At 44.7% G+C, this 26,995-nt stretch overlaps 6 protein-coding genes across 9 annotated transcripts; 1 reads left to right on the top strand and 5 right to left on the bottom strand.

Moving 5' to 3' along the window:
* The first annotated feature begins 657 nt into the window (after positions 1 to 657).
* LOC6609016 (synaptic vesicular amine transporter) lies at positions 658 to 15,327 on the top strand. 3 transcript variants are annotated; one of them, XM_032716824.1, is made up of 9 exons: positions 658 to 916; positions 1,901 to 2,103; positions 5,163 to 5,670; positions 13,094 to 13,264; positions 13,329 to 13,467; positions 13,601 to 13,659; positions 13,722 to 14,317; positions 14,424 to 14,741; positions 15,140 to 15,327. In XM_032716824.1, exons 3-9 carry the CDS (start codon positions 5,184 to 5,186, stop codon positions 15,209 to 15,211), a joined length of 1,842 nt encoding a protein of 613 aa, XP_032572715.1. In that variant the 5' UTR covers positions 658 to 916; positions 1,901 to 2,103; positions 5,163 to 5,183; the 3' UTR covers positions 15,212 to 15,327. The 3 variants fall into 3 exon arrangements, with proteins under 3 accessions (XP_032572715.1, XP_032572713.1, XP_032572714.1); XM_032716822.1 differs by lacking the exon at positions 15,140 to 15,327 and having other exon boundaries at positions 14,424 to 15,043; XM_032716823.1 differs by lacking the exons at positions 658 to 916; positions 1,901 to 2,103; positions 15,140 to 15,327 and adding an exon at positions 3,659 to 4,028 and having other exon boundaries at positions 14,424 to 15,043.
* On the bottom strand, positions 7,281 to 8,105 carry LOC6609018. The gene has a single exon (XM_002033687.2). It carries the CDS (start codon positions 8,002 to 8,004, stop codon positions 7,582 to 7,584), a length of 423 nt encoding a protein of 140 aa, XP_002033723.1. The 5' UTR covers positions 8,005 to 8,105; the 3' UTR covers positions 7,281 to 7,581.
* On the bottom strand, positions 9,901 to 11,676 carry LOC6609017. The gene is made up of 2 exons (XM_032716826.1): positions 11,238 to 11,676; positions 9,901 to 11,044 (listed from the first exon to the last, which is right to left on the bottom strand). The coding sequence occupies exons 1-2, from the start codon at positions 11,377 to 11,379 to the stop codon at positions 10,062 to 10,064; spliced, it is 1,125 nt and encodes a 374-aa protein (XP_032572717.1). The 5' UTR covers positions 11,380 to 11,676; the 3' UTR covers positions 9,901 to 10,061.
* A 464-nt stretch (positions 15,328 to 15,791) lies between the features above and the next one.
* LOC6609015 (putative uncharacterized protein DDB_G0271982) lies at positions 15,792 to 17,697 on the bottom strand. Its single transcript, XM_002033684.2, has one exon. The coding sequence runs from the start codon at positions 17,596 to 17,598 to the stop codon at positions 16,039 to 16,041; it is 1,560 nt and encodes a 519-aa protein (XP_002033720.2). The 5' UTR covers positions 17,599 to 17,697; the 3' UTR covers positions 15,792 to 16,038.
* Positions 17,698 to 20,158: 2,461 nt separating this feature from the next.
* On the bottom strand, positions 20,159 to 26,814 carry LOC6609014 (protein lin-54 homolog). 2 transcript variants are annotated; one of them, XM_032716821.1, is made up of 6 exons: positions 26,456 to 26,814; positions 23,537 to 23,726; positions 22,031 to 23,475; positions 21,059 to 21,972; positions 20,844 to 20,983; positions 20,159 to 20,776 (listed from the first exon to the last, which is right to left on the bottom strand). In XM_032716821.1, the coding sequence occupies exons 3-6, from the start codon at positions 23,390 to 23,392 to the stop codon at positions 20,451 to 20,453; spliced, it is 2,742 nt and encodes a 913-aa protein (XP_032572712.1). In that variant the 5' UTR covers positions 23,393 to 23,475; positions 23,537 to 23,726; positions 26,456 to 26,814; the 3' UTR covers positions 20,159 to 20,450. The 2 variants fall into 2 exon arrangements, with proteins under 2 accessions (XP_032572712.1, XP_002033719.1); XM_002033683.2 differs by lacking the exon at positions 23,537 to 23,726.
* Positions 23,908 to 25,696, bottom strand: LOC116800661 (elongation factor Tu, mitochondrial). Its single transcript, XM_032716825.1, has 2 exons — positions 25,588 to 25,696; positions 23,908 to 25,531 (listed from the first exon to the last, which is right to left on the bottom strand). The coding sequence occupies exon 2, from the start codon at positions 25,500 to 25,502 to the stop codon at positions 24,033 to 24,035; it is 1,470 nt and encodes a 489-aa protein (XP_032572716.1). The 5' UTR covers positions 25,503 to 25,531; positions 25,588 to 25,696; the 3' UTR covers positions 23,908 to 24,032.
* Positions 26,815 to 26,995: the final 181 nt, after the last annotated feature.

Below are 26,995 nucleotides of genomic sequence, written 5' to 3'. Positions count from 1 at the left end.
ATATTTTCAATGTAAGTTTACTTTACACCCCATTTTGCTTTCCTTAAAGACATTCAGTATTTGACTTTAGCGAAATGCGAAACCCATTGAAGATGTCCTTTCTGGTCCCCAAAAATTGAGTTGGCACTTAGGAGGCGAAAATCAATTAGGCATAATATGCGTGTGCCACCGCCTCCCACCATTTTAACTTATATATACATATATGTATATGTGGCAGGCAACCCCGAAATGCGTTGCATACTTACAGGCGTAGCGAAAATAAATTCAAACAGAGGAAACCCCAACGCACACACACAAATGTATGTAAGTAGAGAGAGCGAACACAATGAAGGCAATTGAGCAGAATCATTGCCGTTGGCAGTTTCCATCAATATGCCAGGATGGGAAGGAGCACAACCAAGTGGGTGTGGAAGTAAGGCAGGAACGGATAAGGATAAGGGGAGTGTGCTGGTGCTGCAACAGGCAGCAGACAACAAGTGGCAGCGCTGCCAGCTTCGTGCTGCGTCCTGACGACCAACCTACCACCTACCACCCCCGCGCCACGACCACTTGTGCCAGCAGGGCACCCGGCCACATCCTGGACGCAGTCGTCCGCCGTCGACGTCGCAGGCGCCTCGTGCGCCGCCAGCGGCCAGCGGCATTCAGCGCATCTGCGTTCAGTGCGAGATGAGATCTCGTGGCTGATGGACGTGCCCGTTTCCCACGCTCGCAGTGCAGCCTCAGCACCAGAAAAGACACTTGTGGCACTCACTCGCAGTCAGCTGCTGTTTTAGCCTCTAGTTTAGTTTTTGTTTCCAGCAACAAAATCGCACGCGGCAATTGCAACAAATGTGCGGCGAAATTCGTGTTTAAATCGCAAGCACCACGCAAGCAAGCATCTTCTGAAAATATGTGAAAACTTCAAAGATTTAAGGGTGTAAGTTTAAAATCGAAATTTAACTCAAAGTGATATTAAATTTTTATTTTATATTTTGTCATATAAAGCTTACTTTAAATTTAAGTTATTTTAGGTTCATTTAAAAGTGATTAAAATGCAAAAATTAAATTCATTTGCTAACAACAAAATGGAAATGCTAATTTCTTCTATTATAATTATAGTCTCTTTATAATTACATTGCAATGTGAAAAGGCAATTAAAACGTACTTAAAAGTATCATTGCAATTAAAAAAAGGTATATTCATCTGTAATATTTATATAACAAGATTGAATGACAACGATATTATAAAGTTGTTAAAGGTTAATTCCTTTAAATCTCCTCTCGTCTGCTTAATGAAAATCAATCAAAAATCAATCGAAATTTGCATTTTAAAGCCTGTTTATTTAGACCTACTTGTGTTTATTTATTAATCGATTTGAAACGAACCTGCCAGGCAAACAATATTTTTCGCTCGGTTCGACAACCGACAGCGTGGCGCACCGAAAAAAAAGAAGACAAATAAAAGTATTAACAAATATAGATGTAAATAGTATTTACCTTACTTTATGTTCCCTATCGACAAATAGCCGCAATCTCACTGACTGTGGCATATTTGGGTATTGAATAATAAATCCGCAAATATATTCAATCTTATTTGCTTTCAGCACTCGGTATAGTATATAGTAGTATATAGAGTTGCAAAAAGTTCAAACATTTTGATGTATTATTATTTAAGATCTTTTATAATGCCCACTTTTGGCCGTCTTTTGTTGGCCAACGACCTTGCCGCCAGCCCAGCGAAGAGCAAACAGTACTTCCCTCAAAGGAAAACCTCTTGAGTGCCATCACAAAACACTGAATCCACAAGTGGCGGCCACCGCCAGCAGAAATCTCTGGGCCACCGGAGCCATTGCAAATCCGCTTCAAGCGTCTTTATTTAAATGACTTCGTTTTTTTTCTTTTTTTTGTCGATTCTCCCACAGGAATACTCCAACAACGCACAACCTCACCCGCAAAAATCCGGCTAAAACAACCACCTGACTTCATCAAGTCAAATTTGCAATAGTATCTTTGGCATTTAGCAGACCAGACACACAAAACCCAACCCATCCGCCCATCGAAACCATATTTCCGCTGAACTTCCCTCAAAGAAAACTAAACGAGTCGTTTATAGGAAATTACTCAGGTAAGTTAAGAAAGAAATAGTGGAAAGTGGTGTTATATAGAGCAGATTTTGGAAAACGCATGAAGAAACTAAAGAATATAGTTTTTAAAGATGCAGAAGTTCCAACTCGCATATAAAACAATATAATTTTAGTATTTAAAATCAGAATATGAACGTTTTTCAGAGCTTTCAAACAAAATCTTGCAATTTAAGCGCAAATTATAAAGAATTGTTTTTGAAAAAGCACTTTTGTAAACCTTTGAATTGAAGCCTACTTTGTCACGTTCAACCAATCCACTTCAAAACGCCTTTGTTTTTGAGTTCCGATCTTTTTTGTTTCAATAGACGATTGCTCGTTGGCATCGATTTGTGCTAATTAGCTTAAAAGGTGCCTCATTTACACGCCCCAGCTATACAGAATATGTATCTCGCTACCGTTTTCCAATTAAAATTGCAATTTATAGCTAGCTGGTGAAAAAAAAATAAAAGTATAATCAGCTGCACCTTCGGGCGTCGGTGCAAATTTGTACAGCAATTAAATGGTGGATAAAAAGCCGACTTGAAGGGCTGCCAATTCCTGGTTGATTATACGGGAAAACCAGTTTATGGCCTTCCACAAGCCGAGGTCTCTTCCATCTGCCTCAATGTCAAGCTTAAATCGACTGGCTAAGCGCAGGCATGAGCTAGGTTTTAATTAATAGACATCTGAAAAATGGGCACAATTTAAATAAAGTTGCGTGCCGATGCTCAGAAGAGGCAGCAAGCTACTACATTTTTTAAACCAACGTCGCCAGTTGAGAAATCTTGGGCAATTAGCACAAGCTACAGCAGCAACAACAATTAAACAAAAAGCAACGACAAACAGTAATCAAAATAAATATCTGAGGGAACATAAATAAAGAATTAAACAATCGCATTCGTCACATCGCATCGCACATGCAGCTCAATTTAATTCAATGCAGGAATTCTATGTTATATACTCTTTTCTAATGATAATATGCAACTTAAACAGATTTCAAAACAATTTTATTAGTAAAACTTGAATTATTCAAAATTTGAATGGTACTAGAGCTTTTGAAAGAGTATTAAAACTTTAATAAAAAAAAATTGCAATAAATTCCCCTGGTTTACATGCATTATTCTTGTATGGAATAAAAACATAGTATAATACACGCGATACTCATGCACTTAAGAATTGTTTTTAGCAATTGAATTAAGTTCGATTATAATCAAATCGAAATGAAAAAGTTCAACTTTCAGGCTCTGAAAGTCAAACTTGAAAACCCAATGAATTAGCATAATTTAAAATCTAAAAAAAAAAACCTGTATCTTTTGTTTGAATCGAATTTTCCCACGCCCATAAACCGAAATCGCATGCCAATTGTTAATTAATAATTATTAAAATGTATTTTACACACTTTTCATTGTGCATTCATTTGAAATGCAAAGACCCATGCATTTACTACGCTTCCAGTATTTTTTGTTTAAAAAAAACCTAAGCGAATCTTTTTCGCTTGCTCAAAATAAATTCGTTTAATAATAAGCCGCCGGCGGCACGCTAATGTTTTTAGTTTGAGTTGAGATCGCCGACTTGTCGGTAGAATTGGAATCCGCGGAATGAACGATCCAACCCGAAAAAGATTCCAAAGTGAACCAATTGTGAAAAAGAAAGTGCAATCCAGACGATACATTCGCACTTCCCAAATGCAAATCATACAGCCTTAACTTCTGATTTTGATTCTGATTCTGATTCACTGGCCACAGAGTCAGCGGCTAATTGAGATTTCAGTGCGCGTTTCTGGCGGCTTTCAGTGATCATTAGCCATATATAAATATCAGTCGTTAAAGCAGATTCAGGTTCATTAGTGCACGTGATATTCTAGGGGCGAGAGTCCAGTTTGTGGAGCATTAATCTCCGGATCTATTCAATCAGGAAAAGCTGACAGGTAAATGATTTACATAATGTCTAGCATCATATCATTTCTTCTAAATAATCGAAGCAGCGAAGAGAAAGCTTTAAGCCTTAAGATTCTTTATTTAGAAATGGAATAGTAAAACAATAGCATATATATATCATATATATCCTAGAAAACAGAGCACATATTTGTTTATATATGCATAATAATACAACTTTTCCCTTGTTATAAATAGTTATCCCATTTGTTTGCCATTAAAAAATCTTCCCATAAACAACAGTAGCGCAATTAAAACAGAGATTAATGGACAAATATGGGGGCTAATTAAAACGATGCCAGTTTTCCCTTGTACTATAACTAACGCAACAGCTTTGTATTTAGGCAGCCAATTCTAGTTGATTTAATCAATTGAAATGACAAAATTCGCTGCCGTTTGTTTGTCACGCCCCCAAACGTGATGCAGTTGTATGAACTTTCAGCAGCTTCCTCGTCTATTTGTCAGATAATTTTCATTTGTCATTCAATGCCAACACTTTATCATTGCGAAGACGTCATAAACAATCAATTGTTCGACGGCACAGGCGGCATCAATTGTAAACTTGATCAATTGCAAAGTAAATTGAAGGCATTATGCAAAGACTATTGGCGGAAGACTTGATTCATCTTCGCCTTCAATTACGAGACCTTTTTTTTGCTAAAAGCAGTGGGTTAATTCAATTTTACAACCGAAAGCTTAAAGAACTCTGCATTTTCGACTCCCTTTTGTGAGACTTTTCGAGCGAATTATGCTGGCAAATTGAATTTGCGCCTGGCGATAGGCAACAGAAAATTTCAAAATAACAAATGTTGCGCATACGCCCCGTGTGTTTGGCTGTGTAGTGCGGGGTGGCAGGCAATTAAATAAATATTTAAATTTCGTATGATTCAATAAGAGTCGTGTTGCCGTGTGAAAGATACGCTTCTTAATTGCCAGCCCCAAGACTTGTAATTCACTTTTAATTAGCGAAAATCATTGGGGCATAAAGCGAGCGTGCGACTTTTGGATTTGATTTGGAATGGGAAGGGGAATGGAAATGCGATTGGGAATGGGAACGGCAAAGCTGCTTACTCTTGATTTGATTACATTTTAAAAAGACAATCGGCTTACTGCCTTGCCATCCGTAGCAACCAGCGGCTAGCGACGCAATGCAATCATCGACCGATGCGGGCAATGGTGGACCAAGAAAACACACGCAGAGCACAGCGCCCCAGAAGCAGTCGGAGATTAGCGAGACCACCTCCTTCACCGTAAACGCAAACACCACCACCACCACCAACAGCCAGCCGCAGCAACAGAATCCCGGCGGAGCCGCCAGAAATACGCCCAGCAAAAATCCCTTCAAGCAGCAGTTGGACAGCAATCAGCAGAATGGCAATATGGACCAGGAGTGCGGCATCATGGGCGTCGGCAAGGAGCCACCGGTACCGCCGCCGCCCACCTACCAGTCGCAGTCCTACGCAGGACGACAGCCTCCGCCGCCAGCGGATCAGTACCGCGAGGAGGATCCACGCGCTGCCGGGTCCTGGGCCGCCGCCAAATCCTGGATGGTCAGCTGGCGGGGCTCCAATCGTCTGGTGCTCGTCATCGTGGCCATAGCCCTGCTCCTCGACAACATGCTGCTGACCACAGTGGGTGAGTTTAACTATACAACTACCTGTGGTGGGGATACCTTAAGATACCTGGATACATATATTACGACGCATAAATCTTATTCCCTGCTGGCCATTAGCATTTCATGAGCATTTATCTCCCGGGAGCTGGTTATCCTTGCCAGTCAATCGCCTGGAAATTGTCCATTTCCTTGGGGAATGGCGCAAGTGGTGGCATAAAATTACCACTGAGCGGCACTTAAGCTAATGAACGCCTTCCTGTCAATGGGAATGGTGGTTGTCAGTACATCAATCCCAAGGATTCTTCGGATTCTTAGATTCTGTTCTATGCTAGAACTTCATTGAAAATAGTATTCTTTAGTCGGAACAAAGATATCCTTGGAGTACAAGCAATGCATCGTTTAGAGAGCAATACTTCAACTTTATTTTATATATATCTTATATTCAATTAAGTATAATATCTTCCACAAATTAATTAATTGGCAAAGCAAAAGGCATTCATTTTGACATAGGATAAGCAGTATCTGATATTTCGCAAAGAGCTTAGTGCACCCTTAATTTATGTGGGAAGACCAGCAATTAAATCAAATACCAGCCAGCAGCTAATCAATGCTGAAGTGCCCCTGCTTAGTCATTATCAGATGCCAATACGATGGCCAATGGAGCAGGCTGAGTTGGGCAGCTCCAAGTGCCGAGCCGTCGACAGTCAATTAAATGGACACGCACTGGAGGCGAAGACCCTCTCCTGCAGTTGACACTAAAACCCCACCAGGGAAAACTCTGCTGCAGTGGATGGGGCGGTCGGTGGTGGATGTGTCCAGCAGCAAGTGCTTGTGTCAAGTGTCTGGCCAAACACATGGACATTGAGTGGGAATCCTCCGGTCCTCCAGCCTGACAAATACAGCAGGACGAAAGGAAGAAAAAAAAAAAAGAAATAACCCGAAAAAAAGTGGGACGAGATTTTTCTTTGTGCCAAACGTTCATGAATTTAAATCAACAAGTTGGGCGAAAAACCAAGAGGAAATAGCCGAACCACTCGAGCAACTTGTTGAGATGGCACGGAAGTGAAAGTCAAAGGAAAAGTGGAAAAACTATTAGCTCCATAGAAGAAGTTTCCCCTCAGTTGACAGGATAAACGGATGGGAAAAGGGAAAAGCGGCTGGGCTTTTAGCGTTTGACTGGCGGCATTTCCACTTAAGTGCTTTCCCGATTCGCGCGCAAGGTGCTGAAGTGAAAATTGCTGCAAATACATTTGATTATTACATTTGATCTTTGCCCCAACGCAATTTCCCCGCTTTTCCCCCAGCATTTTCTTTTCTCGCATAATATTGTCGTAAATTAGATTTAGCAGGGATCCCGTGGAGATTTATATGGACCATGGCGCTATCCGTTTGACTCGATAACAAATTGAATATGCAATAAGCTCTTGTTTTATTGAAGAAGATTGAATAATAGTAGCTTAAATGGGGCTTACTTTGATCCCGGGATGTTCTGGATTTATACTTAGCCAATAAAAGGATTATTTTGCATCGAAATTGGTTGAACTGTGCAAATTGATTGTTTTTAGTGAGATTTGAGGATGATTGGACTGGACTTACAGCTTACACGTTAGTAATACTTCTTAAAACTACATATATTAGAATTATTTTTTTATTTAAAGGGAGCTTGGATTTTTTCTTTGTGTTGTTTATTACTTTTTTAGGGGTAAGGAACATATATTCGTATTTGATTATTTTAAAATGAACGTAGAAGTATTAGCACCAAAAAGAAACACTAGTTCCGTCTTTTCACATATTTTATATTAGATATACTGAATTGAATTTTGGGGTCTATCCAAAATATCCAACCTATCCTAACTTAGACTAAAAATGTTCAAAACTGCAATTCAACCTTGCGGACATCACAATGTTAGAGTACTCAAAATCCTTGGGCATTACTTCGCTTGCTTCTGCTGGTCGAGTGAGGCCACATCCACCGTCTCCAGCTTCTCCAGACAGACGCCCGGTCGCCTGGTGGGCGTGGTGGCCAGGGATCGAGACTTCGGACCAGTTGCACTTGTCGCCAGCGGCAGAAGCTGATCGAATCCGCCGGATGCGTCCTTGGTCAGCGAGGCGCTTCTGGAGAAGGGAAAGTAGGCATTCAGCTGACGTTCCAGCACATCCTTGTTGATGCTCGTCTCCCAGATTTGCTTCTGTATGATGCCACTGTAGCGAGCCTCAAAGCTCTGCTGATGGCGCAGCAGATCCGAGGCTCCAGATCGACCGCCTTTATGGCGTTCCCGCGTCGGTTCGCGCTCGCCAGGTGTGGGCGTGGCCGGCTTAAGGGGACTGCCCAGGGAATCCTCGTCGGTGGACATGCCGCTAATGGCCGGAAAATTAAAGTGCGCCGTGAAGAAAACTTTGCTCGTTAGGCCAACAATGGGGAAAACTGGAACTCCAATCGCCGCGAGAACCTGCCGCGTCCGTTGCAGAAACGCGAATAAGTCACGGCAGGCGGAACGACTTGTCTATAAGTCCGTTTAGGCCTGTTATGTGTGCAATCCGAAATACACCCAATATTGTTGCGCATTTTCTTTCTGCCGTGAGCGAAGGAAGCGGGCAAAAGTCAAACGTCAGGCGGGCCAACGTTTTTTTCTTGCCTCCAAAAGTAATTGCTCCCCCTTTGTCTTTTCGCTTGCCTTGAAGTCGAAAACTTTTCCCCGTTTTCCGTTGGCCACGGATTCGGATTCCGTGGCTGCCACCCAACCAGAACCATTTCCAGAAAGGTCACAATCGTGCGGCTTTCTCGGTGTCGTTTCGCTGTCATGCCAGACGCAATGACTCATTGAGCCCTGCGCTTATCCCCCACCATCTATAGCTATTGCGATGTATCTCCAAAATGCACAGAAAATAAATCTAATGAGTTGGGATTACTGTCCTTATATGAGCGAATTCTTCAGGATTAAATATCTCCTCTATGCTTCCGCTTATTTCAATAATTTTGCTTTGCTGGATTTCCTTTTTACCTGTATTAAGCTGGTAATATTGAAATCGAATCTAAACACCGACGCGTCAGTCATAAAATAATACGATGACGACGACAACGACAACTTGCCACGTGTGGCAGGTTAATAGTTTAGATTTAGGTGTTGCATGACGCTTGATGGATATCCAAGGCATCTCCTTCGCAACGGTTGACGGTTGTTATCCCATCAGACTGATGGATATGTAATGTCCATAATTAGTTTACGACCGCTTAGGTTTTAACTATCGTTAGAGCCATAAAAATAGTTGAGAAAAAAAGAATCTTTAAGAAAATACGTAATATACCTTTTCTTTTTAATACAAGTGTACATATTTAAGGCCAATACTAAAGTTTATAAAACTTCTCCTGCATTTTTTAATGAATTAACGTTACAAGTAATGCCTCGATTCCGTTCCAAACTTAAACTCTCTGCCATTCTGCGCAAAATTACCACATTCATTAGGGTAAAACTTTAACTTCAACTTTATGCCATTGTTAAACATGCAATATTACCACAATTACATTGATTACGCTCCATTCACGTGGGAATCCCCGCAGGATCACCCGCCCCCGCAGGCTAATAAAAAAACGCAAGAATCAACAATGAAGTCAGAAGCGAAATCAAAACAAAAGGAAATGGGCGTGGCACATGCCGCCGACTTTTCGGGGTAATCCAAAAATAAACTTACCAAATTCGATAAAAAGTAACAAACAAAAGAAACTTTCAATGGCAACGGAACAAAAACGAAAATCAATAAAACCAAGAAAAGATTGTGCGATATTAATAAGTAGTCCTCGGAAGCACAAGAAATACCCTTACAAAAAGAGAGCAAGACGAATTTTCGATGGTACTTGACTTGTAAAAAAATTATTGAATTTTATAATGCCAAGAAATTATGGTACATTTACAGATTCCACACTGTACTATACATTTTAATTGGTATTTAATTTTTTAAAATTTTATAGTTGCGGTTAGAGTATACCCAGTCTGCGAAATTATCGAATGTAGTTTGCTGTATTAGTCTAGCTTTTAACATACTATATTATTAAGTTGTTCTTGACAAATTTAACCTTTAGTTAGTACGGTTATTTTGGGAAAGCATAACAATTAGAAGTTTGACAGCTGCTTAAAGGTTAGATATATATATCAAACAATATTTTTCCAAAATTAATCGCACAAACAACGCAAAGTCAGTGAACCTTAGCAGTTTTTCATATTTAACCCATCCCAATATTAGTGATATATTACTTGCATTAAAAAGGTAAACATATAAGAGTTTCTTTTTATTAATAGTAAATTACTAAAAACAAGAAATCGTTCTAAAAAGTTCTAGAAATTAAATTAAATTTTTAGTAAGATGTTTGTTTTATCAATGACCTTCAGACAGGTACTTCAAAAAGTAAGAGTGACTACAACTGGCACAACTCACTGAAGCTGGTGCTCAGGGTATCCTCGCCAGAACCTCCCATGCCACTGCCCGTTGTGGAACCCGCTGCCAGCAAACCCTTCTTGGGCAGACTGGGCATGAAGATGTGCAGCTGTTTTCGGTTGTCCGAGGCGGCGGATGACCCCATTCCCCGGCCACTGAGCGGTGGCGTACGGCTGTCCTCCGGCAGTGGGGATGCAGTGGCTCCGCTGTACAGGCGCGCCGAGGCCAACTGACCAGCCAATCTTCTCGTGGTGCTGGCACTGCTGCTCAGGGTGCAGAGGTCGATGTTGCGAGCGGGTCTATTGAGGCGCACAGGCACGCCCTCCTTGTTGAAGATAATGGTTATGGGCTTGGCATTGGAGGCGGACACGGAGGAGCTAGTGACCTGTGGGGCAACGGGTGGTGGCTTGGCACTGTGCTTCCTGGCCACCGATCGCTGGTGATTCACTGCCGCAGCCGCCACGCGCTTCAGGCTCATGCTGCGATGGTGACTGCGCTGCATCCGCTGCGCTGATCTGGCCAACTGGGCACTACCACTGGCCGGCGGAGTGACCACCTTCTCTTTCACTATGTCAGTGCGTCCTGCCAAGTCCAACCAGTGGAGTACCCTTTCGGCCAAACGCTCCTCGGGATTATTTGCCGTCGTGGAGAGCGTGCTGGTTGCATCCTGTAGCGAACTCCTGCGCGACTGATGGTCGATGTGGTGGTGCTCCATGTTATAGGTGCGTCCGCGACTCAGCAGCCAAGCTCGTCGCTTCGACTGGCGGCTCTGCTGGCGCTGCTCTCCTCGTTGACCTCCACCCGTCGATGGGGCGGGGCCCGGACGCCCACCCAGGGTGGGCAGTGACTGCTGCTGCTGCAGCGTCAGTTTGGTGGCGTCCAAAAGGTACTCGTCCAGGTACTCCACACTGTCCTCCACGGACTGCTCGAGTATCTCGTAGGATTCCGACTGCTGGTAGTTGCCTGGAATACGGATTTTAGTTATTATTAGCTGTTCTTTTCCTTATCCTTATAGATGGATTCAAAGATAACTTTTAATCTTGTATAGAAACATCCTTTGAAATTCCACTTTTTCTAAAAAAACCTATGTCCAATTATGGGCTTAACTTTGTAAAGGACCTGCATCCGTTTAGACATAAGATTATGGAGCACTCACCTCTCAGTCTGGTCTTCTGTCGCTTCCAGCGCTGCCTCTGTCGCGGCTCGTAGTCGAGGATGAAGTGGCGCCTCCCGATCGCCTCCTGCCACACGGAGCGCACAAACAGCGGCCTGCTGGCCGACTCCCAAATGGGTCGCATTTTCTCCCGCTCCTGCCGCGTATTCTATGGCTAATTAAATACTGTGCATATTAAACGGATAAACAAAAGCGAACTCCAGCGTCCCCAGTTTGGGCGTTGAGTTGTCCTCTTCCTCGTCGCCGGTGGATGACTGGTTGCTTCGCCAGTTGCCGCCTCACTGCCGCTTCTGTTTGTCTTGACGACGACGACGCCAGTGTCGCCCGGCATGTCGAAGTCATGTATCTGGGTGACCTGCGGACGGAGCCACAGGGCTGCGGGAAATGGTTCTAAAAAGGTTAGAAGCTATTTCAAAGGAGCTAGTATATTTGGGTAAAGGAAGCATACAATTCTTTCATTAGAAACATGCTTCTTACTGGATTTAAAATAATCTATATTTTTTGATTGTAATCCTAATACCGTATAGTTTTCTGTTCCACCTGACATCCCTGATATCCTATGAATCTATCACATTTCCCGTAGCCCTGAATCCTGAATAGTGACTGTTTGTTTGTCTAGCTGCCCGAGTCGCCTTCCTTTTGGCATTGCGGTTTAAGTGTCTTCGACACGCGAAATGCAACCGAAGCGACCGAGTGACTTCCGCTGGCTGCTCCACCTGCCCCAAAAAAATCCACCTTCTAACCCCTAACATCCCACGCCATCCACTTTCTGACCCCGACAGCACGTGCTTTTTCGAAATTATCATTTTTATGTCAAAAAAAGAATCGGGAGACAGTTTAATGAATTTGTTGGGGCTGTCAGCTTGGGGAATTACTGTGCAACATTTTTTTTTCACGGCAGCACTAAATTCGCTTGTTAATCGCCAAGTGGTTAACCCCAATTAGTTAGATGTTGCCAAATTTGCATATATTTCCGGTTGCATGGCAGAAATGGCATGTTGTTGCCATGATGTTGGCCGACATATGTGACAGTTGAGTGGGATTCCAGGTCAGTTGAGACTTCCACTTTCGCTGAACTTTGGCACGAGGCACAAGGCACGGGCACAGGCTAATACCAAACTTTGGAGTTCAACTATCCATCTATCCAACCAACTGCTTAGACCCAAACCCCAATCCCATCGAGCATGAATGGCACTCATTAAACAAAACCTCCAAGCTGGCAGGCAGGCCATACATATATGGTTATGGGCTGTCAGTGCGATAACCACGAATAACTGTCTGCACAAGCAAACAAATTACCCCAACAATACTTCAAACTCGGCACACACTCAATTGGAAGAGCCACTCCGCTGGGAGCCAACCTCTGACCTCGGCCTAGCACTTTGGCAGGAAATGCAATTACAGTGGAGCCCGTTGAGTGGAGCTCCAGAGTTCTCCGGGTGTTGATAATAAATATAAACAGAGTCGAAGCATGCAATAAACAAATTGAATTTGCCCGCCGGAGACGACGAAAGTTGCATGCGGCTTTATGCTAGACATCGCAGAGTCCATTCAACGCATCGTTGTAAACGTGGCGTATGCGCAATTTTGCACTCTTTCCCTCAATTTTTGGTTGCAACTCAATTAGAATCGAGGGTGGGCGGTAAAGGGGGGCAATCTCTGCCAGCGGCAAGGCAATTACAAAAGTTTCTGGTGCCCGGAGAACGCAATTACCAACCGGCGGCCTGGTGAAAACTGCGCCCAGGGCGCACAAGAGCGTTTAGGTTAATTGTGAGCAAATTCTTTTTGTTGCAATCAAATTATAATGGTCTCCATTTTGCCCAAACCCCACCGCTTAGTGCCCATCATACCCGAGTTCCTGTACGACATACGACATCCGGATGCGCCGCTCGACAGCTTTCCACGCACACCATTAACGTCCAACGTTCCACCGCCACCGACGCCGTGTCCATGCAACAAGGATGGCAGCGAGGCGGCTACGCTCGAGATCTCCACGATTAGTCCGGAGGGTAAGTGTCTACGTAGCCGCTAATTGGCCAACAGTCTGCAGCGCAAGTCCTTGAATATCCACAGAGAACGAGACCTACTACCGGGAACTGGAGGAGCGGCACAACGAGCTGGTGGGCGAGACCGTCGAGGTGGGACTACTGTTCGCCTCCAAGGCGTTTGTCCAGCTGCTGGTTAACCCAATTGTTGGACCCCTGACTCACAGGTAAGTTCCATGAACTAATGGGATTATCTTTGCCTTACATAGATAGATTGCAAGAAGATGAAACTGATTTGTGACTTTAAAGTATTTATACTTATTTATACATCTTCCTGATCACATATTTATACTCCTTTAGGATTGGCTACAGTATTCCCATGTTTGCTGGCTTCGTGATAATGTTCCTCTCAACGATAAGTAAGCTCCACTGGTAACTTCTCAGCACTAGAAATGGTATTGAACCCATAACCTTTTCCCAGTTTTCGCCTTTGGACGATCTTACCTGGTACTGTTCGTGGCGAGGGCACTGCAGGGGATTGGATCATCCTGCTCCTCGGTTTCCGGAATGGGCATGCTGGCAGATCGGTTTACGGACGACAAGGAGCGTGGAAATGCCATGGGCATAGCGCTGGGAGGATTGGCTTTGGGCGTGCTAATTGGTCCACCATTCGGCGGCGTGATGTACGAGTTTGTGGGCAAATCGGCTCCATTCCTGATCCTGGCTGCCCTGGCCTTGGGCGATGGCCTGCTGCAGTTCTTCATGCTGCAGCCATCCTTTCAGAAGGCCGAAACGGAACCACCCTCGCTGAAGAGCCTAATCAGTGATCCCTACATCCTGATTGCTGCTGGTGCCATTACGTTCGCCAATATGGGCATCGCCATGCTGGAACCCTCGCTACCGCTGTGGATGGTGGACAACATGGGAGCCACTCGCTGGGAGCAGGGCGTGGCCTTCCTGCCCGCCTCCATCAGCTACCTGATTGGCACGAATCTCTTCGGACCGCTGGGACACAAGATTGGACGATGGTTTGCCGCCTGCTTGGGATTGATTATCATCGGAGGATGCTTGATATTTGTAAGTATTCTTTAGTCTATCTATAACCAAATTTTGAAATTTAAGTAGTAAAAATCGTTATCCACAATGTTGCTTATAATTTTTATTTACATATATCCTTTTTCAGATTCCCATGGCCACTTCGATCACTCACCTAATCATACCGAATGCAGGTCTTGGCTTTGCCATTGGAATGGTGGACTCCTCGATGATGCCGGAACTGGCCTATCTGGTGGACATCCGACACTCGGCGGTCTACGGCAGCGTTTACGCCCTGGGTGATGTGGCCTTCTGTGTTGGCTTCGCCGTGGGTCCGGCCTTGTCCGGATCGCTGGTGAAGAGCATCGGATTCGAGTGGATGTTGTTTGGAATTGCCATACTCTGTTTCATGTATGCTCCACTGCTGACGCTGCTCAAGAATCCGCCGACCAGCGACGAGAAGAAGGTACGTATGGCCAGGGAGGCGGCTGAGGCAGCTGCAGCCGCTGTTGCCGCTTCAGGGGATTCCTCTGGAATCCCCCAGCTGACCGCATCCTGCCCGGCCATCATGCATGGTACATCTGTTCCCGATGCGGATGCCGAGGCGGGCAGGACGAATGAGGCGTACGAGAGCGAGAGGCTTTGAGTCTCGACACATTGCTTAATTTTAATTTATTATTATTTTTCGTAAACTTAGCCATTATCATTGTTTTTAGCCTTAAGTTCAGCTTAATTTGTTTGTAATAAAACTATTAATTTTTATTTAAATCGCTGCCTGAGTTTCATTTTGCACGATACAAAACCATACTAGGAAATGCATTAGACTAACCCATACCCTTTTCCATTTCATTTCTGTGATTTCAGTCTTTGATCTATGGACGCGATCGGGCTCAGGTACGTTATGTAACCTACCAAAACTACGAGGAAGACGAATAAACAAACGATTTAACTCCAACGCAATGTTGCCAAAAGTGCAACCAAAAATCCAAAAAAAAAGGGTAATAAAATCAAGAAAAAAAAAAGCGAAGATCAGAGAGTAACCGTAACCACAACCAACAATATCAGTAATATCATATGAAATTCCAATCCAAATCGTTATTCTTGTTCAATGTTTTACCCAAGTTGCACTATAGTATTATACCATTGATCATATCAAGAAGTAACCTCCCCCCAAAAACTTTGCACATGTTAAAGTAGAGCACACAAATTTGAAAATTTGAAAAGAGAAAGTTTAGTGAAAGCAAGGCTCTGCGATGAGCCAGAAGTTCGATGAGACGGGTAGGAAGGAAAAAGTAAGTGAGGATCCTAAGAACCCTACTACATATTGGAGGCAATTTAGTGGCCAAAAAGGTTTGGAAACTATCTTAATTTTTGTTTGGAAGTACAGATATATCATATATCGACTTTACGAAGAGCTTAATGAGCTTGTGAGAGTCCTTCCTTGGAAGACTCTACTCCCAGCAGGGAAGGATTAATTGCCGATCCAACAAGCAAACGCCCGCAATTGCAATGATTTAATGGAGGAACTCCAAGTAGCGAGGAACATATAGAAAAAATAGTTTGGAATATTATTTTGGGATTTAGCTTGGTTAAGAATATTTAAAAGTCAAAAAACAGCAATGATACAACTAATTTTGGCGTTATTCTAATATAGAAAAGTTAGTGGAGCATATGGGCGTCTTCTGGGACAGTTTAACTCTATATTCTAGAGATGATCTGTTCCAAAAATCACACATATAATTCCCCACTTTTCCCTTATATTATTATAAACGCATCAAACGCAGTTTATCCGCATACACGCTAATGTTAACCTGACAGGAATCTTGGCTTTCCTGACTGCTGCTCCTTTCCGCGGGCGCTGGTGATGATCCCCTCATCCTCACATGGTTCAGACTGAAGGCTAGATCCGTATCCCTGGACCGAGAGGTGGTTATCCTAATGGGCATATTATTCAGACAGGCGACGCAGGTTTGGTTTCCATTTAGCTGCTTTTGCTCGCTAACGTGGTCATTGGATGAACGCCTCATGCTGCAGTTGCTCCGACGCCCGGTCGTGGTCACTGTGACATGGACATTGCCATTCGAAGTTCCCGAACTACTGCGAGCTAGATCTCTTGGAATGGTTGGAGTAGTTCTAGGTTGGGAATTGGAATCAGGGGTTGAACTACGACTGGAGCAGCGTTTTGACCTCCGATTTGGAGTGGATGAACGGGAGGTGGGTGTAGACGGAGCTGCTGAAGAGGGTGATGGGGAGCTGCTATTCCGGGTAAGGATCGGCGGGGGTGTAAGTGAACGGGTAGCGGAGGAGACACTTCTAGAATCCTGACTTACTCTAGTCTTTCGTCTTTCTTTCGGTCTGGTCGGATTCTCCAATCTCCGTGTCCTTCGGGAAGATAAATCACAAAAGGCCATTCCGGGCAAACGATCATCAGAGGTGGTTGTGTACAAGTGCGAGGTCATTGGAATCGACGGTCGGGGAGGTATGGGCTCTTGACTTAGTAGATCCATTTGCTCCCGACGAAACTGCTCCTGGAGGGCACACAGACGCTCGTATTCTCTGTGCCGCTGGGATTCCCGCTCCAGTTCCCGCAGTCGCTGCCTCTCGCGCTCCACTTCCAACTCTAGGAGACGCTCCTCATCCCGTAGACGCTCCAAGTGGCGGAGCTGCTCACGATCTCGCTCCCGCTGGCGGGCACGCTCTCGCTCCTCCTGAAGCTCCCTCTCCTGCTCCAAGCGTCGGTCCTCCAACAACTGTCGATCCCGCTCCCGTTCTCGTTGGCGCTCCGCTTCCCGTGCCTTCTCTCTCTGCCGGAGCTCCCATTCCGCACTCGTCCGAGGTTTCGTCTCGCTCACACTGAACTTGGAAAGTCGCTTGTCGATGCCAAAGGTGCCACTGGATCTGGGCGTACAGCGCACCGGCTTGGACTTGGTCCTCACCTTATCCGTATTGTTCAGCAGATAGGCATCCGTTGCGATCTTGATACTTACATTGTTGTCCACCTCAGATTGCGAATCTACACTGCAGATGTCGATGCTGATCCCGCAGCCGCTTCTTCTGTTCTGCAGATGGGCGTTGGAGTTCATGGAGAAGGTGGTGGTTGAAGTAGGAGGCACACCGCCGCCAGCTGATCGTAGGAGATTAGTTCTACTCTGGCACAAAGTCGTGTTGCTTGGACCCCGTCTCATAGCCTCGTAGCGCACACTTTGACAGCATGTCCTGAGGAGCGGGGAATCCGTGGCTGTGGGTGAACGTCTCGTCTGCGGAGCCACCGGTACACTCTGTCTCTCCGGCGTTGTCACCGTAGATCCCAAGGGCATATCCATAGATTCCAGCAGTAGCCGACGCCTATAGGAGCTAGTTTGTGGACTCTTTTTTGCCGGAATGTACTCGGGATCCTGGCTGAATCTGGGATTGTGGTAGAAGGTCTGGAAGGAGGCCTTCTTCACCAGTGCCGGCGGAGTCGGTGGCGTAGGTCTTTGATAGTTCTGGACCGGATAAAATGGCTTGTCGGCATAGCGAAAGTTATATGAGTGAATTTTGAAGGGGTCTCCAATGAAGACGTCACTCGCCTGGCGGCGCGAAGGATCTGGGACAAAAGAAGGCCCTGGGAATTAGTTTTGACAGTGCTTTGAACCTGGAACAGCAACTCACTCGGTATACGATTCATTTGGAGCTGATAATTTTGAGTTTTCCAAGGTATGCGAGTTCGAAATTAGCGTGCCAATCATATAAATAGGATTTTTTTTTAGAAAATATTCAAATGAGTCCAAATAAATAATTTTTTTTCATAGGTCTAGAACCGAAAACACAGGTAACTTTGGTTTTCGGTTCTGTCTATATGATTCTCGCTACTGAAATCCATTAAAACTTTTTGGCAATACGGCGTAGAAATTGGACGGAATTAATGGGCAATTACTCCACAACGGAGGCCCGCCTTCCTTAAGTAAATCAATTTCATATTTCAAGTTGTTAAAGTTAAATAAAGTATCTATATAATCATTGAATCTTGTAAAATTGTTGCCCACATTAGCACACACACAAGTTATCTGACAAAAAAGGGAATATTTGATAGGCTTTTTGGTGCCAAATGGTACGTGGAATATAAACACCATTCCATAGAAATTGAAAATATATATAGGGTATATAAGCGTTCACAATTTTGAATAGCAGTCTTAGTTTATATTTTAGTTTGCACTTATCTAGTGAGAAATAAAGTCGCTAAATTGGGTGTTCTACAAAATTTAGACATATATAATTATATGATTATAACTTCAATTCTTCCCACCCAAAGTTTAGGTTCTTAGCCCATAAGTATTACCGACTTTGTTTCATCACTTCAACAGATCGTATTGGATCGTAAGGATATTGCCGCAAGGCACTTGAATGGCTGCAAGTGTCCTTAAGCGTTGTGATCACCATGTAAAATCCTCTTTAAAACTAATGCCACTCTTTATTGGGCCACGAAAATCATTATTTTGAACGCATATAGCCCGAGCAATTCTAATCGAAGGTATTGTAAAGTAAACTATAGCTCTGTAATGGTCGAAAATGGTTCAAGTAAGCCGACAAAATGTAGTTAATCGCAGGTATACAATGAGGTTATATTGACAAACTGTATATACGAATAGCTGAAATACTTGCTGATTATCATCGTTGTTCTATTGTTGTGAAAGATGAATTACTCAACTATAATAATACCCTAGATCCATTCATAGCACACCAGAAATTCTACGCTGTGTTCGTTATGACTTTTCACGCTTTGAAGAATTGCCGAATTCAATCATGCAACACGCGTTTAACAACTAAGGTACACTCTTCAATGATTGCATATTACGACAACCTAAGAAAATAGACATTGTACAGGGTATGCAAATCCAACGTACATATACGATATTTAGCAAATGGTTTTGTTCGGTTTTCATAAAGTTGTTGTGTAAGTTTATGCTTTAGCCCCCCTTCTGGGGGCCCAGCATTCAATATAAACGTGTGAATTAGACAATATAGCTTCTAACTGAATAGTTCAGCATACTCTCAATACATATATATTATGCGTAATCAAGTCGTTATTGTTGCCTAACTATGTTCAAATGTTGCATAAGTGTTACGTAACTAACAATTCAAAAAAAAGCTGGTATGGGGTCAAACAAACAAACAATGCTAATGCAACTAACCAAAGCGTTTTGTGCACAGTATTCAAATATTCAAAACTATCCCTAAATCGATATACTAAACGTTTACTGTATGTATTTGCTAGCTAAGATAACCGCACACACATACTCTCTCTTCAAAAAGTTCGTATTCGAATGACCGCAAATAAAACCTATAGTTTAGCGCGAGCATATTAGTCAAAACTGTGTTTGAAAAATATGTATAACAGGGCATATATTAATTAGCATAAAACAAGCTACTAACCACGTATATGTACTATAGTCCTTTAACGATTATCACATTTTTACTCAAACCTTGAAACTACATACATACATATGTACTCATGTCATGCCATGCCATGTTTATAGGGTGAGAACCGGGAGAAACCAGAACACAAACATACTTATATGCTATTTATACAGAACAATGATGACCAAGTAGAATATATAACTATACTTAAAGAAAACTACATATATACGAAACTAAATACCTACTATCAATACAATCAACTAATATATGCATTACCTATACTGTAGTCATTCGACATGTGTTTATTTCATAGAGATATTGCTAACTAAGCTGATACCGATATTGTGAAAAACCAAACTAAATTGCGTTGAGTTTAATATACTCGCCCATCAATAAATTTGAAACAATGCAAATGCAAATACAAAATACAAATATGTAACTGAAGTTGTTGGTGAATAAACAAGCTACAAAACAACACAACGTCCCTTTTCATTTGTGTTCAATGGTCATTAAACTTTATTAGGTATCTAAATTATTTACACTCAATCCAAGGAAAAGTTTACAACACAATTACAATGCTCGGCCAAAAATTAAAATGGCCTTATAACTGAAATTCGCTATGTATGGTATATACATTTTGTGTTTAAATTATTTTAATAGGGTAAACACTTTACTTTAAGGTCAACTTTTAGAAAGCCAAAATTAGAATATGGTAGGAGAAAAGGTCAAGAACTCCTTGAACTTATAAACTAATTCATGTGTGACTATATTTGCACGCCTAAGAAGAAGGCTTGGACTCGTCTATCTGTGAGGTTTCGTGCTTTTCCTTGGCAAAGTCGATGATCTGGGTCAGGCTTTCGCCCATTTCCTCCAGCACCTCGCGCTCCATTTCCTCCACGGACACATTCTGTTTCTCGTGCATCACAATCCGCGATATCATGCACATGACGGTCGCCTGAATGACATCGTCCGTCAAATATATATTTGCGCAGTTCTCGTTCGATTGCTTGTTCTTAGCTTTGTCCTTTTTCTGACCCTCGGCACCCATCAATCCGTCCAGTGAGTCCATGTCCACGTCCGGACGGTCTTCCATGTTTCGACAACCTAAAGAATAATTTGATTGATTTGATTGGTTTGATCATAGATAAAACAGATTTATCAGTTTACTTACCAACGCATTTACATATGCTGGTGCAGGGAATCTTCGCTTCATAGCACTCACAATAGTTCTTGAGGCAGCCCGATCTTTTGCAGTTGCAACCTTTGTTATGCAGTCGCATGTCACCTGAATTGGGTGCCGTAATTTTGGGTCTGTTAAAAAAAAAAGGAAGTAGTTATAATTAGCACCTTTGGAACTCATAAGCTTTCCCTTTCAAATAAACTTACTTAAAGGCGCTGGGGTTGCGATCGAGGCAGCTGCGAATAGCACGCTCCCGCTCCACCTCGTAGTCCAGATTGTTGAAGCAATCCTTGCAGGTGCAGTCCTGACAGAACTCGCCGTTTGCGAAGCAATCGCAGTAAAGCTTTAGACACTGCGACTTGCTGCAGTTGCAGTGCTTTCGCCGCGAAGTCATGCCGCCCAATTGATCAACGGCCCCGGCTGCTGCCGGGGTTGCTGCGGGTTTTAGGACTTCAAAGAGCGGCTTGGCGGGCACGTTGGCCTTCGCCCCCGGAGGCAGTGTCGGCAGCTTTGGCTCGACCTTGATCGGCGACGATTGTTCGGTAGGCAGTTGCTGCTGCCTAATCTTTTGCTTGGCCTGCGCTTGGAGTTGCTGGTGCTTGGACTGCTGCTGGGCACCCATATGCTTGAAGCGGTGCTGTTGCGAGGAAATGGATGGCGGGCGTCGCGTCTTGTTTTCCACATATCCAGTGTATCCCCGTCGCATAGCACTCGTCGATGATTGGGGCACACCCGAATTACAGATCATGTACTTGGCCCCGTTGCTTCCAGTCGTTTGAACATAGTTGTAGATTTTCTTTGGGGAGTTGGAATTGGGACTTGTGCTGCTAGACACCACACGCTGTACATTCGCTGGCCGATTAATTACTTTCTGAACTGGCTGGGAAGCTGCCTTCTGTGATCCTTGCTGCATGGTAATAACGTAACGCGGCTTTTTGGCCTCAGGACCCGCATCGCTGCTGTCGCTGGCTTCACTACTGGCCGAGGCCGATTGCTTTAGCTGCATATTGAGATCGGTAAGACGGTGTTTGCGTGGCAACTCCTGGCTGCCACTCGGTGCGGCGCTGCTGCTCGCCGCACTGGCTGGCTTTGAGGCGTTGGTGATGGCGCCCAGCGCACGCTTTAAAGATAGAAATTGAGTTAGAATGAAATAAATATGTACCAACACAAGTAACAACCTTTGAGATCAACGTCTGCACGGAAGGCAGCGGCACAATGCTGCCGCCCATTGATCGCATTACAATCTTGTTGGTGCTGCCCATGGGAAGGTTTGCCTTCGATACGGCTGCAGATGGAGCTGCTGCTGCGGATGTTGTAAAAGATGTGGCAGGAACACCAGTAGCAACCGGTGGCCTCACCACAGTGATCTTCTGAGTTTGCACTGTTTTCGGCATAGACGTTGTTGCACTTGTTCCGGCGGCACTCTTATTGTTGTTCAGGACACGTACATATTGTACTCCTCCCTTGCCAGGCATCTGAATAGCGTGCAATCCGCTCGACGTGGAAGGTGTCTGTCCGCCCGTCGTGTGGGATGTCGAACTGGTGGCACTCGCATTCGGTGACAGCTTAATGATGTTCTTGTTGGATACAAGAATCTGTTTGCCGCCACTTTGAACCAACATCTTGCCCGGTGTTGCGGATGCACTGGCAACAGAGCCCGTCGCTGGCTTTACAGGAGTTTCTGTTCTAACCACTACCTGGCCAACGGGCTTGTTGAGCACCACATTTCCCGAGGGAGATAGTTTGACAGAAGTGGCGGAAGAGCCTCCTGGTGTGACTGTGGTGCCAGTTCCCTGTTTGGCGTTCATTAGCAGCGAGGGACCAGCCTGATTGATCTTGATAATTTTGCCATCGGCAGTGCGCACCACCTGAATTTTGGTGGGCTGTGCCAGAGATCCGGATGTGGTTGCCGGCGTGCTGGAAGTCGACGCCTTCGCAGTGCCTCCGGCCAGCGGTTGGATGCCCTTTATGGTGAAGGCTGTGCCGGGTACCGAGGTGCTTGCTTTGGGAGGAACAGCTGCCTTGACCAGACCCGTGCTTGCCATGGTCACGCCCTTAGAAAGCACTGCCTTCTGGATACCAGAAGGCGCCACGAGGCGTCTTATACCACTGCTTGGTGACCCTGTCAACGCAGTGCTGCTTTGTGTTCCAGGTACAGACTTCTGGACAAAGATGACTTGGCCATCTTTCGTCCTAATCTGGGTCAAGTTGCTCAAAGTCTTGGTTATGCTACCCGTTGTGGATTTGGTCGCTATGGTTGTGCTACCGATCTTTAGCGTACTGCTGGGTATTGGTTTCAATTTGTTTAGTATCTTTACGTCTGTAACTTGCGCCTTGGCCGGAGGAGTACCACCGGCAGTCACCACCTTAATGGCGTGCGACTTCAAAACGGTTGGTCCGGGCGAGTTTAACCTCTTGTCCTCCAGTATGTGGACCACGTTCTTCTTGAACTGCGGCGTGTTCAGGGAATCGTTGGCCGGATCGGCCAGATCTTCACCGCCGCCATCGTCTTCCTCTGAGTCCAGGGCTTCTATTTCCATGTGCTGGGAACTCTTGTCCGACGTTGGCTCCAAAAAGTCTTCAAAACTCAGCTCCGGCAATGGTTCCGTGTCGTCTAGGGAATCTGCGGACAAAATAAGTTATTAATTACTTTGCAAACAAACGTTTACGATGTTTGAATCTACCGGTCAAGTAGTCTACGCGGTAGGAACTAATTTTTGCCAATTTTCAAATCAATTTCAAAATGTTCTTTATCATCAGCTGCGCTCAAGGCGGTTGCAGCAGTGTTGTGAAATGTCGTAGTCAGATTATTAGCGGGCTTGTTTGATTTTATCGGATCCATTTCGATACCAGTCTTTTACGGATGCCGTTAACCTAGAGCGATAATCAATCGATGAGTGGCGCCTAAATTAAATATTGCCCTTTATCAAGGATTAAAAACTGTGCTTACTTTATATACATTTATATAAGAAATATAATAACAAATATAAAACTTAAAAAGCGGACTATTTTAAATCCAATTTAAGATCCCTACTAATATACCAAGTTTTAAAACTTCGTTGTCCATGTGTTTGTTTATATTTTACTCGATTGTGATTGGAGCGCCAACAACTTATACAATATGCATAAAAATCGCTTAAGAATATGATTTTAGTTAATGACTGACGGCGTTCCGGGGATCTACTTCTTAGCCGCCTCCTTCTTCTCGCGCGCTTTCTTGCCCTCCGTCAACTCGGATCGCTGCGATTCAGTCAATGGGGGCAGAGTGCTGGTGACGACACCAGTGCCCAGGGTCAGGTTTCCGTCACGCAGCGTGAAGCGCTGTCCCTGCTCCAGGACCATTGGCCGGATGAGGCGCAGAATGAGCTTGGTGTCTTCGCCGGGCATGACCATCTCCTTGTCGGGAATCTGCACCTGCACGGCGCAATCCCAGGTGCGGGAGAACATCTGTAGTTGGATGAAGGACATGAAGGGCTTTGTGCGGCCGCCTTCATCCTTGGACAGGATGTACACCTGGGCCTCCAGCTGATCGAGAGCCTTCACACTGCCCGGCTTGCACATGACCATGCCGCGCTTGATGTCATCTCGCTTAACGCCGCGCACCAGAGCGCCCAGCTGATCACCGGCTTGCGCCTCCTCCAGAATCTGGTGGAACATCTCCACGCCCGTCACCGTCGACTTAAGCACCTTGTTATAGCCCACGAACTCGCACTCCATGCCCTTCTTGACCACTCCGCGCTCCAGGCGACCAGTGACGACGGTGCCGCGTCCGGGAATCGAGTACACATTCTCAACAGGCAGCAGGAAGGGTTTGTCCAGCTCGCGCACAGGCGTGGGGATGAAGCTATCCACCTCCTGGAGCAGTTTCAGGATCGCCTCCTTGCCAATCTCGGGGCTCTTGTCCTCGAGGGCGCACAGCGCCGAGCCCTTCACCACAGGGATCTTGTCACCATCATAGCCCATCTCGGTAAGCAGCTCTCGGATCTCCATCTCCACCAGGTCGACCATCTCCTCATCGGCGGCGTCCACCTTGTTGATGAACACCACAATGTGATCAATGCCGATCTGCTTGGCGAGCAGCATATGCTCGCGGGTCTGGGGCATGGCACCATCGGTGGCAGCCACAACGAGAATGGCGCCATCCATCTGGGCTGTACCGGTGATCATGTTCTTAATATAATCGGCATGTCCCGGACAATCTGTGTGGCCGTAGTGGCGCGTCTCCGTCTGGTATTCCACGTGGGCTACATTGATGGTGATACCACGAGCCTTCTCCTCGGGCGCATTGTCGATTTCATTGTATTTCTTGCTCTCGGCCAGCTGCTTGTCGGCCAGGACCTTGGTGATGGCCGCCGTGAGCGTAGTCTTGCCGTGATCCACATGGCCAATGGTGCCCACATTGCAATGGGGCTTGGTTCGCTCGAACACCTTCTTCTCGTTGGCATACTCGCGAAGGTACTGCTGCATGTTGCCGGTCCTGGGCGCAGCAAGTAGTCCGTTTCTCTGCCAATCCTTGCAGGCAGTGGAGGTGGCAGTGGCACCCGCCATACGCAGCATTCTGGCGGAGCTCATGGCGCGCCGGCTGCAGCGCAGGGCCAATGACATTGATGCGGTGGACCGGCAGACGGCGGCGGCAAATGCATGTGACATGGTTCTGGGCTTCCTATTGGCGCTTTTAACTAAAGGTGTGTATTAGAATCTGCGCTACGCGATGGATAGCTCCTGCTGCACTTACGAGTGTAGATTTAGCTGTCCTGGCAGGGGGTAAAAAGCCTTTTCACAGGTCGAAGAAAATCTTACGGCTCGAAATTGCGTAAACCCTGAAATGTGCTGTGCGCCAGAGTTGCCACCTCGTGGAGGTTGTCCGATAGACCACTCACTTATCGATACGTTAAATTATTTTCAAACAAAAACATTTTATAATGGTAAAATAATTTTAAAGAATTAACCTAAATTAAAGAAGCTTAAAAGGTTATATATTTACTTTGAAATAGAATTATATATTTTGTTGACTACCACTTTTGCATAAGAATATTGAAAGGGGTGGCAGCCCCTTGTTGACGTTATTATTTGTGCGCGTTTTTTTCCACCCATTAACCACCCATCTCAACAACTCGTCCAAACTCATAAGATGCACCAAAGCCTAAAATAACTTTCTTATTAAATATATGTGCTTGCCAATTCTCTAATTGCACGTTAGCATACTTTTAACAGTGTAAAATTATTTGCCCCCAAGACTGTACCCCACTAAAACACCAATACAAACATACAAATGTCCATGTGTGTAACACCCTGTCTGGCAACGCAACGCCTTGGGATGTTCCCAGATCGTTAAAAGCACTTTTTCGTTTCGTCAGCAGAGTGCAAAAAATTACGAAAAATCCAAATTCAGACCCATTGCCAGATATATGGAAGCCGCAATGCAATATGGACAAATAAGTCCGCTTGTTGGTGTTTGGGCAGAGGGGTAAACAAGCGAAGGGGGAGCCGCTAATCGAGGAGATCAATTTGCGCGCCAGCGAACGGCCCAACTGCCATGGCGAGTACACGCTGTACCAGAAGTTGAAAATTCAATTTGAAATATGAAATGATCAAATCCTTACCCAAATTTCCGACACTAGTGTCCATGCTTGGTGTGTACTGTGTATGCTCTGCCGCTGGGGTTAGCGTATTGTGTGTTGGGCGCTGTTTTGAATGCAGTGCGCGATGACTGCGGACAAAACAAAAAGGAAATCTGCACACTGGGAAATGTGAATGCGTTGAACTCAAAGGGCGTCGCGGGCGAACGAAATGGTCGCGAGACGGTTAGTTACTGCGGTGAGATGCGCGTCGCGATATCACTGCTATTTGCACTTTCATTTGGCGGCCTTATCAGCGAGTATTTACAATCGAGTGCAACAGCGAATTCAAAATTCAATTTAAATTGCCGTCGAGTGGTCTTTCTTTACTTTTATGAATCAGAGTGGGACCGTAGCGCGACCGTTAAATTATACCGCCACACATAGTCAGATATACTGAAATTTGCTTAGGAAATACTGAAAAATACCTCAAAATGATACGGAGCCATGAAGGTGAAAGACTTGGGTAATGTTTTACCAAAGACTCATACCAAAACTAAATTCTTAAAATTTATTTAGACAACT

This window comes from Drosophila sechellia, chromosome 2R (assembly GCF_004382195.2).
Source record: "Drosophila sechellia strain sech25 chromosome 2R, ASM438219v1, whole genome shotgun sequence".
NCBI classification, from domain to species: domain Eukaryota; kingdom Metazoa; phylum Arthropoda; class Insecta; order Diptera; family Drosophilidae; genus Drosophila; species Drosophila sechellia.
This window is presented reverse-complemented; position numbering and strand designations above follow the sequence as displayed.

Bases quoted from the DNA above. Each gene is read 5' to 3' on its own strand.
- LOC6609016 (XM_032716822.1), top strand. From the start codon at position 5,184: ATGCAATCATCGACCGATGCGGGCAATGGTGGACCAAGAAAACACACG. The intron at 13,468-13,600 runs GTAAGTTCCATG...ATACTCCTTTAG, and splicing joins GTTGGACCCCTGACTCACAG to GATTGGCTACAGTATTCCCA. The intron at 13,660-13,721 runs GTAAGCTCCACT...ACCTTTTCCCAG, and splicing joins AATGTTCCTCTCAACGATAA to TTTTCGCCTTTGGACGATCT.
- LOC6609018 (XM_002033687.2), bottom strand. From the start codon at position 8,004: ATGTCCACCGACGAGGATTCCCTGGGCAGTCCCCTTAAGCCGGCCACG.
- LOC6609017 (XM_032716826.1), bottom strand. From the start codon at position 11,379: ATGCGACCCATTTGGGAGTCGGCCAGCAGGCCGCTGTTTGTGCGCTCC. The intron at 11,045-11,237 runs GTGAGTGCTCCA...TCCGTATTCCAG, and splicing joins ACAGAAGACCAGACTGAGAG to GCAACTACCAGCAGTCGGAA.
- LOC6609015 (XM_002033684.2), bottom strand. From the start codon at position 17,598: ATGGATATGCCCTTGGGATCTACGGTGACAACGCCGGAGAGACAGAGT.
- LOC116800661 (XM_032716825.1), bottom strand. From the start codon at position 25,502: ATGTCACATGCATTTGCCGCCGCCGTCTGCCGGTCCACCGCATCAATG.
- LOC6609014 (XM_002033683.2), bottom strand. From the start codon at position 26,480: ATGGACACTAGTGTCGGAAATTTGG. The intron at 23,476-26,455 runs GTAAGGATTTGA...TTTTGTCCGCAG, and splicing joins CACTAGTGTCGGAAATTTGG to ATTCCCTAGACGACACGGAA. The intron at 21,973-22,030 runs GTTGTTACTTGT...CTATCTTTAAAG, and splicing joins TGCAGACGTTGATCTCAAAG to CGTGCGCTGGGCGCCATCAC.